Source organism: Mycothermus thermophilus (genome assembly GCF_041956435.1).
Source record: "Mycothermus thermophilus strain CBS 625.91 unplaced genomic scaffold VTJ04scaffold_2, whole genome shotgun sequence".
Classification (NCBI taxonomy): domain Eukaryota; kingdom Fungi; phylum Ascomycota; class Sordariomycetes; order Sordariales; family Chaetomiaceae; genus Mycothermus; species Mycothermus thermophilus.
The window spans coordinates 3036864-3048858 of NW_027191428.1; the positions used below are offsets into that span (position 1 = coordinate 3036864).

An 11995-nucleotide genomic window follows, 5' to 3' on the forward strand; every position below is an offset into this window, starting at 1 on the left:
CCCCCGAACCGTCTATCTAGCTCGTGGAGCTGTTCCGCGCGTAACACATAGTAGATGCACGAACCAGGGTTGTGCATTGGTGTTTCTGTGGCCCGGGAAGTCAATAGTGTGGAGAAGAGAACGGGGAGAAATGCAGATTTGCTGCAGATGTGATAGACAGCAAGAGAGAAGAAGAAAGAGAGAAAAAAAGAGGGGAGGCTGGCGTTGCAACTCTACCAAAATCCAGGTCAGTAACTTGTGGGGCAGCGAGGCGGCCTACCTTCTCTAGGGAGCTTTTATTTTTTTTGTTGTTGCTTGTTGCTGCAGGGGATACTTCCGTACCTTACTCATAGATCTCATTTGAAAGCGACAACCTAGGTACCGAGACATATGGACATGTCGGTGAGTGATCGGACCGAGCGGTTGCGTTTGCGGCCAGGGACGGAGTTGGGACCTGCAAGACAGCGGCAGTTGGAACATGTCAGACCATCTCTGAGCCGGGGTCAAGCTATGGATGCCATGGGCTCAGTTGATGAGGCATTGAGGCATTGAACCCCAATGGATCCTATGTGGTCCGTTGATGCCTCATCGTCCTTTTCGAGCTTCCCGTCTGAGCCAAAAACTGACGGGATCACGAGCCCAAGAGATGTTGTTCTCACCCCTGCTAGCGGAGGTTAGGTATGAAGAGAGCCCCGGACGAAAACGGACCTGGCGTCCTCGGGAAAGCAAACGGCTTGTGGAGCCGGTGGCCGGCAGCACCTCGGACAACCAATCCGCGACAAGGTGTGCGGTGAGGCTGGCGGCAGAATCCTGGCCGTTCTTCACCTGTCCGGTTGGAACTCTTTGTCGTGTGTCCACGTTCTTGTGGTCAATGGATGGGTGTGTTGCGGTACCGTACATAGGTTTTCGTTATGCTTCAAGCGGTGTTCTCGGGCTCTGCCCAGGCGGCTAAGTCTGTGGTGCTGCGGGCACCGTGTTGTTGGGCCAAGGTCTGCATCGGGGAGTTGTTCTCTGGCGTGTGCTGTGGGACGGAGGAGCCTCCCGTTCGACTCTCCGGTTCTTGGCCCTGGTTGTTCCCCAGAGGCCCGTGTTGCGGACGTGGGGGTCAACGGCCCCCGCCGGAACGTTTTCCGGGGTTGTAAGGAACTGGACGGTAAGGATTGTCAGGTACGGAGGCCGGCCCAAGTGCCGACCAGCTCGGGGGTGTGGCCGGGGAGGAGGCAATTGAAGGATTGGAAATGGCGCGCAGGCTGCACTGTGATGGACACGACACGTCTACATAGCTAAGCGTGCCGTCACGTCCCAGATGCGCCGGAATGCATCGAGTACTGTACCTGGCGGGTATGCCGGCGGGGAAGCGGCAGAGGGTTTGGAAGTTCCCGGAGCAGCACGCCGCGCGGGGGATCATGTTCTCAAGACCTAAGTATCCATACATACCTAGGCGATGGCTCGGGAACTCCACCGCTGGTGGTCGGTCTGCGGTGGCGCGCGCGGTGAGGGACGCTCAATGGCAGGGTCCACGTGGTCTGGGGTAGCTCGATCGGTCCGTTGGGTTGTCTTTGGGAGGGGTACAAATGAACTTTTAGGCTTGAGGTGTCAAGAGACTTGTCTGAATTGAGCCTCGAAGCGAGGGCTCGCCGCGGTACGGCGTCAAAAAATTAGGGAAAAAGAAAAAAAGAAGCTTGCTGGCCGAGGCGAGTTGGCATTCGGGTCATCCAGACCCAGCCCTAGGGCGTGGATGATGGGGCGACAGGGCAGTCATGGCAGCCCGTCTTTGCTTGCATGACTGAGGAAAAGATTGAAAAATTGAAAGAAGCCTCGAGTTCCATTGGGAACGGAATTAATTGGTTTGGAAGTCTGTACCTGAAGTACTTACCTCGAGGTTGGGACTGCCTGACGAGATCGCGATATCCACATCACCATATCCATCATCGCACCCGCCCAATCTTCAACTCCATCTAGGGCCGCCCCGTTCCTTCCACCCGGGAGGATTTTTCTTGGAGACAAGACGAAAAGAGTAGGAACAGGACGGGAATTGGGATTTTATCCATTTTTTATTTTTCATATTTTTCCTCCGTCGCTGCTCCGAGCCAAAGCCATCTAAACTCTCTCCATCCATCCGCATACGCCGGACCCAGACATCACCAGCTTCAAAGCTGCAGCTCGGCCAGCTCAACCTCTCGATTGGCCCTGCTGTGCGACGCGGACTCGACTGCAGTCGACTCGATCCCGTTTCCCGCCCGTCAATCAGTCAATCACACTCTCGACTGTCGAACTGTCCAATCCCTCCCCCAACTTGCCTACCTTGGGTATTTTTCTCTCACTTCGCGCCTATTCCTGGCCAATATTAGCCTCATAGACCCATCGAGCCGCACCGCTTCCGCATTCGCTGTCCCTGCTGTGCCCGGCATTCCTCACTGTCCAGTATAATCCACTTACTTGTCTTCGCCTGTAATCATCTTGCATCTCTGCCCTTCTCCCGCTCTGTTGGACCTTATCTCTCTCGTTCTGTTCTTCACCGGCCCCGGATTTGCCAACTCCGTCCTCCGGCTTGCTTCCCCTCGCCCTCTCTCTCATATCCCTCTCTCCAGAGTCTAGTTGACCTTCTCCGGATTCGGCCCCTCGGTCCGCCCAAAGTGCGATCCGGCTCCGGCTTCACCTCCCACAGTCTCCAGGCCCGTTTGTGTGGGTCAATTCCGGCAACCCGCTTCGGCCCTGGTTCCGCAGGGCATAGGTTTTCGGCACGCCACAGGCGGTTGCGCGGCCGGTCGCCTGCGTCGAGGCATCGCTGGATACGCCTCCCCTTGGATTGACTCGTTCGGAGCTGGCTGGCTCGGTCAGTGTCGTTGATGATGGGATTGTGCTCCGTCTGACCATTCCCGAGTGCATGTGTCGGCCAAAGGATGCTTCCCGCTCCCAGTCTGGCTGAGGCGCCGCCCAACAAGAGTGACGATCGCCGTCCCCTCTCGCACATACACACCACCTCAGAAAGCCACCGCCCTTCGGTTGTAGCAGCACCACCTTCTGCGGACCATGCCAGCCACGCCGATCCCGACGCTTCGCCTCCCCTACGCAAGGATACCAACTCTTCCATTTCGACCGCGGCTACCGCCTTGACCACCGCCGGCCTAACCACAGACGGAGCCGCAGGAACCCCTCTGACCAGCGTGAATTCGTCACCTACGTATCCCCAGCCGACCCAGGGGGTGTTCTCGGCCAGGGATGGATCTAATGTGCCCCCTCAGCGCCGGCCCACGAGGCGCCGGGTAGGGCCGCTGACGGCTGTGCAGCGTGAACGCGCCCATCTCATCCGGAAGATGGGAGCCTGCGCGGACTGTCGCCGCCGGAGAGTTGCGGTAAGCATCACGGGCACGAACCAAACCTTCGACTTCGTTCTGACATCCGACAGTGTCATCCGAACCATCACAACATGACGTGGGAGGAAGCTGCCCGGAGATTCCGATCCCACGAGCCATCTCACGAACTCCCGCCAATAAGGGGCACGCAGCTGAGCCCTACGACCTTGACCTCGGGACAGGAGCCACGGGCTATGGACATAGATCCTCCATTGTCCCACCCTCCGAGCCAACCGTCGCAGAACGAAGGACGAATTCGGACCCCTCTTCCTTCCGGGCCACGTCTGGACAAACAGCTTCTGCCTCCCTTGCCCGGCTTCGACACCTTCAGGGCGGACCTCCAGGGGAGCGTGGATCGAATCTTGGCCAACCCGTTCCGCAGCCGCTATGCCCACGTTTCGGTCCTTATGATCCGCTGGCAGGACGACGATGATACCGAGACGCGGAGCGCTCTGGAGGAACTCGCTAGGCTGTTCCAGGAGGACTACGGGTACGCGGTCTACGTGAAGCCCATCCCCAGAGTGACCGACGAGTCGAGAAACCCTTCGCTTTGGTTGACCAACGTCCTCGGCGAGTTCCTCAGCAACCATGACCAGCGCGACTGCCTGAAAATCTTCTACTATGCGGGCTATTGCTATCTGGATCCGGATCGCCAGCCGGTTCTTGCAAGGTGGGCACGACATCCGGAACTCTCCTGTGTTTACTTACTCTTGACGCTAACCCTGGTTGTAGCTCCCGACATTCCGACCCTACGGCCACCATTCGATGGGGTGTTATCCGACAAATCTTCGACGAGGCGCTCTCAGACATACTGCTCTTGATGGACTGCGCCTATTACCCTTCATATTCGATGGCTAGGAGAAAACAGGGAATGCTGGAACTGGTCGCTGCGTCGGCAGGCGAGGACCATGTCGAGATGCTGGGTCGCGGGGTCTTCACACGCGCCCTGGCAAACGAGCTGAAGGGTCGGGCTGCCCAGGGGTTCCGTGAGGCTTTAACCACTGCCGAGCTTCACAGCCGTCTGCTGGCGGTGTACTCGGGAAAAGTGAAGGAGAGGAACCCCAACGACCGAACGGTGTTGCGGTTTCCAACGCCGCTGATCATGCAGCTCTCGGCCGCCAACACGCTGCCGTCGATTCTCCTCGCTCCGCGCCGCCACCAAGGCCAGGGCCACCAGGGGCAACCGCAAGGACATGGAGCAGGGCCTTCTTCGTCCTCCTCCTCAATAAGCGGCGGGTCACAACACATCACCATCACGTTCCGCCTGGCCGACGACGCCTTCAACCTGGACAAGTGGGCCGAGTGGCTGCGGAACATGCCACCGGGCATTACCGAAGCTCAGGTAAACGGACCATACCGAAATACGTTTCAATGACAAGGGCGAGTCGGAGTATGTGTGACGGCGGTTTCTCTGGTTTGATGGATAAGATGGGTTGGGTGGGCGTGGAATATGGAGCATCAGACTGGGGCATGGAGAATGTCCCAGAACCAAAAATGCAGGGTGGTCTTTGTCAAAATGTTGGGCGTTTGAGATTCATGTCATGGTTTGGTTGTTTGTTTCTGTTTCCTACATATCATTGTTGGCCGTTTCGCGGTCTGGCCATGTATTTTGATGACTGACGATTATGCTTTTTCATGTTGGTTTGGGGCAAAGAGTCGGCTACGGGTTGGCATGGGTCCGACTGGATGGGGGGATGGACTACTTAAGAGCAAACAGACTGCATCCTGAGAGGTGTCGGTGTGGATGTATGTATGTACATGGGCAGGGACATATATGGGCGGCGGGGTCCGTTTGTCTTGAGGAATAGCTGGGGGATGACGGGGACAATGACAGGTAGAGGGGGGGTTGGTTGACATGTCATGTTTTACTCGTCAATAGAGTTGTTGACCTGGGCTTTGGGACTTGAACTCAGCGTTGGAACCGTTTTTGAGTCGAGGAATTGTTATCCAAAACACTACATAGCGGACACATCAATACGGAGTACACTGATCAGTTTGATAACAAAAAGTGTGGGTTGACTGTTTTGGTGGCTGATTCAATTCAGGGGCTGCAATGGCCAAGGTCAACAAACAAACAAAAACCCCCTGGCCTGAAAAACATCCACCTCCAATTCATCCACCTCGTAAGTACCTGATCCAACGTCCATCACCCATAGGCAGCACAAACACAACACAAGCAGGGGAAGAATCTTGTGCTCTAAGAAAAGAATGAATTCAATTTCAGTGGTATCTTGGGAAAATCCTGCCTCAAAAACATCCTCCCCGTAGATGCAAATGACAAGGTATATCGGTATGCTCTCTCCTCTAGGCACCACCCAATGACTGCCCCGACTGTAACTGGCATCCCAACCAAACCTCGAAAAAAATCAGGAAAAGAAAAACAAACGAATAAATCGGGGGTATATGTCAGAAAACCAGTCTGTCAGTCAGCCATCTCCGCTCCACGCCTCATACCTCAGATCCATGCGTTGCGTTCATCTTCCACTTCCACAACCCATACATAACCCATATATAACCCATACATAGCTCATTCATTACCAACCCAACCCAACCCAACCCAGCCCAAATCTCATCTCACTCCTCCCATCATCCGTTGCCATCATCTCACAACAAAGCCACAACCCCCGCAACACCCAACCCAACTATCACTACCCACCATTTATTCTTCCCCAACCCCGCAGCAGCAGCCCCAGAGGTGTTCGCATCCACCCCATCCCACCCCATCTTCGGCGTAGGCTGGTACTCCCCACCCCCGCCCGTCGGCACGATCCCGGCCTCTTGCGCGTTCGCAACCGTCCCATCCCAGCAGTACTTATCAAAACACTCCCTACACTTGGCGGGAACCGCGGTGCCCGTCCGCGCCAGGCTGCGCGACAGCACCGCGCACGCGACACACGTCTGCCACTGCTCATCCAGCGTGCCGTTGCCCTGGGTCGCGCCGTGGAAGCCGTTGAGGATGATGGAGTCGCGCTGCGCGAGCGGGTAGGACGGGTCGAAGGTGGAGACGTTGGAGAAGGTGGTGTAGGGGGCATTGGGGAGGTAGACGATCAGCGGGGGAGGAGATTGACCCTCGGTCAAAGTGAAATTGGCGATGTCGCAGCCGAAAAAGGTCGGGCGGTTGTTGAGCCCTTTGGCAACAAAGGTTACGTCGTCGGGCACGGGAGGGAAGAGAGTGCCGTTGGCGATGGGGAGGAGGGTGCGTTCCCAGGTGGCACGGACGGCGGTGCCGTTGGGCCAGTTGAAGTTTGTGTCGGCGGAGGAGTCGACGGCGAAAATCACGTCCACGGCGCGCGGGGCTTGGAGGAGCGGGTAGAGCGGGATGTTTTGCAGGTCCATGCCGCCGTCGACGAGGTCGAGCTGCAGGGAGTCGGCGGTGGGGTTGGTGGCGGGGAGCCATTGGTAGAACGGGTTGGGCGCGTACTGGGCGACGTCGTTGTTTTCCTCGTCGAGGGTCTCGAGGATGCTGGTGACCGCCGAGATGACCACGTCGGGCACGCCGTCGACCGAGGTGATGTTTTGCAGGAGGAAGGCGTTGAAGAGGGAGCTGGACGTGCCGAAGATGTAGCTCAGGCTGTCGAAGCCGCGGACGCAGTGGCCGTCCTTGGGGACGACGCCATTGGAGAAGTTGCTGGCCAGGTAGCGGAGGGGCGCGAAGCCGTAGAAGGTCGGGTCCCAGGAGCCCATTTCGTAAGGGTTGAACTCGAAGACGGAGGCGTTGAGGGTGATTTCTTTGACGCCTGGAGCCCGGGCATCGGCGACGAGGATGGGAAAGGGGGCTTCGCCCTTGGAGAAGTGGTCGTCGTCGGCGATGCTGGAGAAGGTGTAGTCGGGCCCGCCCTCGGGAGCGTCGATCAGCTGGTAGGACAGCGCCCGGCCCCAGAAGTCGGTGATGGAGGTGTTGAAGCCGGCATCCTTCTTGCTGCTGACCTGGTTGTAGATGCGACGCCAGTACCTGCCCGTGTCGAAAATTCCCGGCAGGTCCGGGCCGTCAAAGATGTCGTTGTCGAAGCGCCAGAGCCCGGTTTCCGGGTCGCCCTTTTGCAGGTCGCCGATGGTGGTGAAGTTGTTGCCGTAGATGGAGCTCACCAGCCAGCCGCCGCCCGATAGGCCCGAGAGGTAGGTTGCGGACTGGAGCAGGCCGCCGATGCCGCCCTTGTCGGTGGTGCCCGGTGTGCGGCTGTCGGCGGCCTTGATGAAGCCGGCGCCGTTCATGAGAGCGCGGTAGCCGCCGCCCGAGACGGCGATGGCGATGTTGGGCAGGTTCTTGAGGTCCGGGGCGACCTGGTTGATGTAAGCCTCGGCGTCGAAGCCGTCAATGGCGGCGCGCTTGAGGAACTCCTTCATGGGCTCGACGGTGAGCGGGCGGCGCTTGGAGAGCCAGTCGGCCTCGCTCTTGGAGAGGCCGTTGGCGCGCCGGAGGGCGGGCTTCTCCTTGGGGCATTCCACCACGGCCGGCGCATAGCTGCCACTAGGTGCGTCAGGACTCGCGCGGATAGAGAGGGAGCGTTCATGATTCGGCGCGCGGGGCGGTATCCTGATGGGCTCGGCCGAGGCGGAGGAGAGGAGGGCGAGCGGGAGGAGAGCTCGGAGCTGCATGGCTTGGGGTCTAGGTCGCTATGACCGTCCTAGATGTTTACTGCTTGCTGGGAAACGAAACACGCCGCGCAGCCGCAGCAAGACACAAAGGAAGAGAAACGAGGGACGGGCGAGCTAGTCAAGTTAAAAGAGTCGAAACAAGGGATGTGCGAAAGATCCCCGCGGCAAGTAAGGTTGCCTAGGGATCCGAGTTGTCCGACGGGAACTGCCCTCTCTCGGGTCGATCCTAGGGCAGGTTGACAGGGCGGCCAGGACAAGGTCAGACACTTGAATGGCGCCGAGGACGGTCTTGGCCTGGTGAGTAAGTGTAGTAAAAAGAAGCTAAAGAGGGAGGAGGAAAGGAATGGAAGAAGTGAAAAGGAAATGAGCTGGACGGCGTCCTTTGGATGCCAGAGTTTGAGTTGAGGGGACAAGACGTCCTTTTTACGAGGACATGACGCGCCGGACTGAAGTGAAAGCCGCAAAACGAAGACAGTTCAGCTCCAGTCTCCCTAGCTCTCGGCCTGCATGCGCCTTGCCAATGGTTCAGAAAAGACGGATGATTTGAGGCAAGCAGGTTGCACTGGTGGGCGCATGCACCCCGGGCCGCAAGCAAGCGGGCGTCATCCTGGAGGCGGCCTCACCCCCGGAGAAAACGCCGGGGCGGATCTGACGGGACAACATCAAACAGAAGTGGACTCAAAACCGCCCGACTGCCCCGGGGAAGATGCTGGTGATTTTTCGGCAAACTGTTGAGCCGAGAGTTCAGTCGATCGACAAACGAGTCAGTCATAACTCCATCGTTTGTTCGCTCCCATCATCCATCTGATGTGAGCAGCTCTCTCACTCATCTTCTACGTCAACAACAGCATGCAATGATGTTTTCTTCCCGTCGGAGCAATTTCCTTGCGATGTTTTCGGCCAGCAGCGCGGCGCTTGAAGAAGGAATGACGACGCACATGAAAGCTCAACTGCGCCATCTCGGGACTAGCCACGTCTTGGCATGTCATGGCAAGGGGCGGACCCCGGACCGAGCAGGGGAGATCGACCAGCCAGCCAATCACGCCCCGCATAATCGGCGGCTCGCATCGCCTTCTAATTTTGTGTAACCCACCATCATGCACCCCTCCGTTCCGTGCCACAACACCATGACTCCCGCTGACATCTCAGCCTCTTCCATAGAAGTCAGATCTGACAAAAACTCCGTATGACACTCCGTAGGAGTACTTATGTAATCAGGAACCATAGATTTTATTCTCCGCCCTTACACAAGAGCGTACGTAATCGTACGCAGGACATACGTAGATCTAGACCCAAAAATAACCACCGACATGTGGAAGTACACAATAACCCGACCCCTACAACAGCAACCATCCTTGAACCCATCACAACATCATCATCACGCCTTATTCATGTGCTCAAGACGGATACTGACCGCCCTCCGGTGAGCCTCAAGCTCTTCCACCTTTGCCAGCTGCATGACCGCCTGTCCCACGTTCCGCAGGCCCTCGGCCGAGAGGTTGGAGCTGGTGATGTGCTTAACAAACGACGCCAGGTTGACGCCAGAGTACTGCTTTGCGTAGCCGTAGGTTGCTGTAGAGACAAAACACATGTCAGCCCTGACTATGTTTGCCTGCTTGCTTGACACTATTAACTGAGAACAAAAACTTACGCAAAGAGTGATTGACACCCGCCGAGTAATCACCCACGCTCTCGGGCGTCCACTCGCCGATAAACACGCTGCCGGCGTTGGTGACCTTCTCCACCACCGCCTCAGCGTCGCGCAGCTGCAGGATCAAGTGCTCCGGCGCGTACTTGTTGCTGATCTCCATCGCCTCGTCAACCGTCCGCACCCGCACCGTCAGCGAGTGGGCGATCGACCCGCGCACGATGTCCACGCGCGGCAGGGCCATGGCCTGGCGGTGCAGCTCGTCCTCGATCGCCGCCAGCTTCTCGTCGTCCAGATCCACCGCGATCAGCACCACCTGGCTATCCACGCCGTGCTCGGCCTGGGAGAGCAGGTCCGACGCCACAAACGCCGGGTTGGCGTAGCGGTCGGCAATGACGAGCACCTCGGACGGTCCCGCTGGCATGTCGATGCCCACGCCGGCGTTGGTGTCGTTGCTGACGTACATCTTGGCCGCCGTGACGAACTGGTTGCCGGGGCCGAGGATCTTGTCCACCTTGGTGACGCTCTCGGTGCCGTACGCCATGGCAGCGACGGCTTGGGCGCCGCCCGCCAACACGATCGACTCGGCGCCGACCTTGTGGGCAACGTAGACGATCTCAGGCGTGACGGTGCCATCGGCACGCGGCGGCGAGGCCAGCACGATCTTCTTGCACCCGGCCACCATGGCCGGCACGCCGAGCATGAGCGCCGTGCTGGGCAGCACCGCCGTGCCGCCGGGAACGTACAGACCGACGGCCTCGATGGGCCGGGCGAACCGGCTGCACACCACGCCGGGCATGGTCTCGACGCGCAGGGGCTTCTCCTCCTTCTGCGCCGCGTGGAACTTGCGGATGTTTTCGAACGACACGTCGATGGCCTCCTTGGTCTCGGGCGGCAACTGCATGAGCTCCTCAGGGAACGGAGCGCGCAGGACGGGTGACGTCAGAGATGTGGCCTTCTCGAATTTGTGCGTGTAGGCGAGGACGGCCTTGTCGCCGTTCTGGCGGACGTCGTCGATAATGGGGACGATGATCTTCATGATGGCGTCGTACGACTTTTGCGACGGCCGCCGGAGCGCCTCGTCCAGCTCTGCCGAGGATACCTTGGCCACATCGTACACCTTCATCCGGATCTTGTCGTCCTGAGCGGGCACTGGCACGGTGGCGGGAGCCGGAGCCGGAGCTGCCGCTGACTTCTCCGCCGGCTTGATGCCCTCCTTCTCAGCCCACTTCCCCTTGGCATCGCCCTGGCGACGCTTGACCTTGAAGCTCTTGGCGTCCAGGCTCTTCTCGATATCAGCAAGCGTGGCGCCCGCAGCGACGGCCTTGGTCAAGGCGAAGTAGATGAGATCAGCAGCCTCGAAGGCGGCTTCCTCGGCGGTTTTGGCGTCACACAGCTCCTCGGCCTCCTCCATGATCTTGGCACGCAACAACTTCTCGTCAGAGAAGAGGCGTGCCGTGTAGGAGCCCGGCGGAGCCGACTGCTTGCGCGACAGCAGGGTCTTCTCCAGCTTGGCGATGCCCTTCAGATCGCCGAAGCAACCCGACTGCTCGAGATGGCAGAAGCGACCCTTCTGGCGCACGACGAACTTGAGGGCATCGTTGTCGCAATCCAGAGAGATACGCACCAGCTCCTGGGTGTCACCAGATGTCGCCCCCTTGTACCACAGGCCGCGCTTGCGGCTCTGGTAGACGCCCGTTTGGGTGCGAAGGGCTTCCCCCACGCTCTCCTCGCTGCTGTAGACCAAGCCGAGCGCAGTATCGTGCTCGTCGACGACAACGGTGGGGATGAGACCGTCCGGACGGTCCGACTTCCAGGCAGCGGCAATGACCTTGGACACGGCCAGCTTGCCGTCTTGGGGTGTGCTGCTCAGTCCGGTGGATGGCAGAATGGGAATGGCTTTGTACTCGGCGGCGACGGCAACAAACCTGGTCAAATCGGTTCCGGGAACGGGACGGAGGAAGAAGGGAGAGATCTTCTTTTCGGCGACCTCCTTGGCGAGGTTGACTGCCGCAGGGACAGCTGGGTCGAAACCCGAGATGAGCAGTCCTTGCGCGGAGGCGGCATCGGGGATCTGGGCGGCATCGGCGGCGTCAATGACGGGGGTGACACGGGAGCTGTACTCGGCGTACTCGGAGAGCTGGTCAGGGCGGACGAAGACCTTGCGGGCGCCGGCATCAATCAGGGTGACGACGTCATCGCGCGACTCGAGACGGGTCACGTCGAAGAAGGGTTGGAACTCGGTGTTGTGGCGGGCAAGGAAGCGGATGATCTTGTCGAGGGCCGGCGGGGCGACTTGGATGAAGACGCAGCCGAGGCACGAGACCTCCTCGCGGTTGAGGCCCTCGGTCTCGCCGCCGAGTCCAGGGGGCACATTGACGCCGACGAGGAAGGGGAGGGGCAGCGTTGTCTCCAT

General features: G+C 59.0%; 3 protein-coding genes across 3 annotated transcripts; 1 reads left to right on the forward strand and 2 right to left on the reverse strand.

Annotated features, from left to right (window-relative positions):
* Positions 1–2882: 2882 nt before the first annotated feature.
* Positions 2883–4710, forward strand: VTJ04DRAFT_3270 (uncharacterized protein; the record flags this gene model as incomplete). The annotated part of the gene is made up of 3 exons (XM_069361152.1): positions 2883–3335; positions 3389–4005; positions 4068–4710. The coding sequence occupies 3 exons, from the start codon at positions 2883–2885 to the stop codon at positions 4708–4710; spliced, it is 1713 nt and encodes a 570-aa protein (XP_069221791.1).
* A 1229-nt stretch (positions 4711–5939) lies between these two features.
* VTJ04DRAFT_3271 (uncharacterized protein) lies at positions 5940–7931 on the reverse strand (the record flags this gene model as incomplete). The annotated part of the gene is made up of 1 exon (XM_069361153.1): positions 5940–7931. The coding sequence occupies one exon, from the start codon at positions 7929–7931 to the stop codon at positions 5940–5942; it is 1992 nt and encodes a 663-aa protein (XP_069221792.1).
* A 1378-nt stretch (positions 7932–9309) lies between these two features.
* Positions 9310–11995, reverse strand: VTJ04DRAFT_3272 (uncharacterized protein; the record flags this gene model as incomplete). Its single annotated transcript, XM_069361154.1, has 2 exons — positions 9310–9503; positions 9583–11995. The coding sequence occupies 2 exons, from the start codon at positions 11993–11995 to the stop codon at positions 9310–9312; spliced, it is 2607 nt and encodes an 868-aa protein (XP_069221793.1).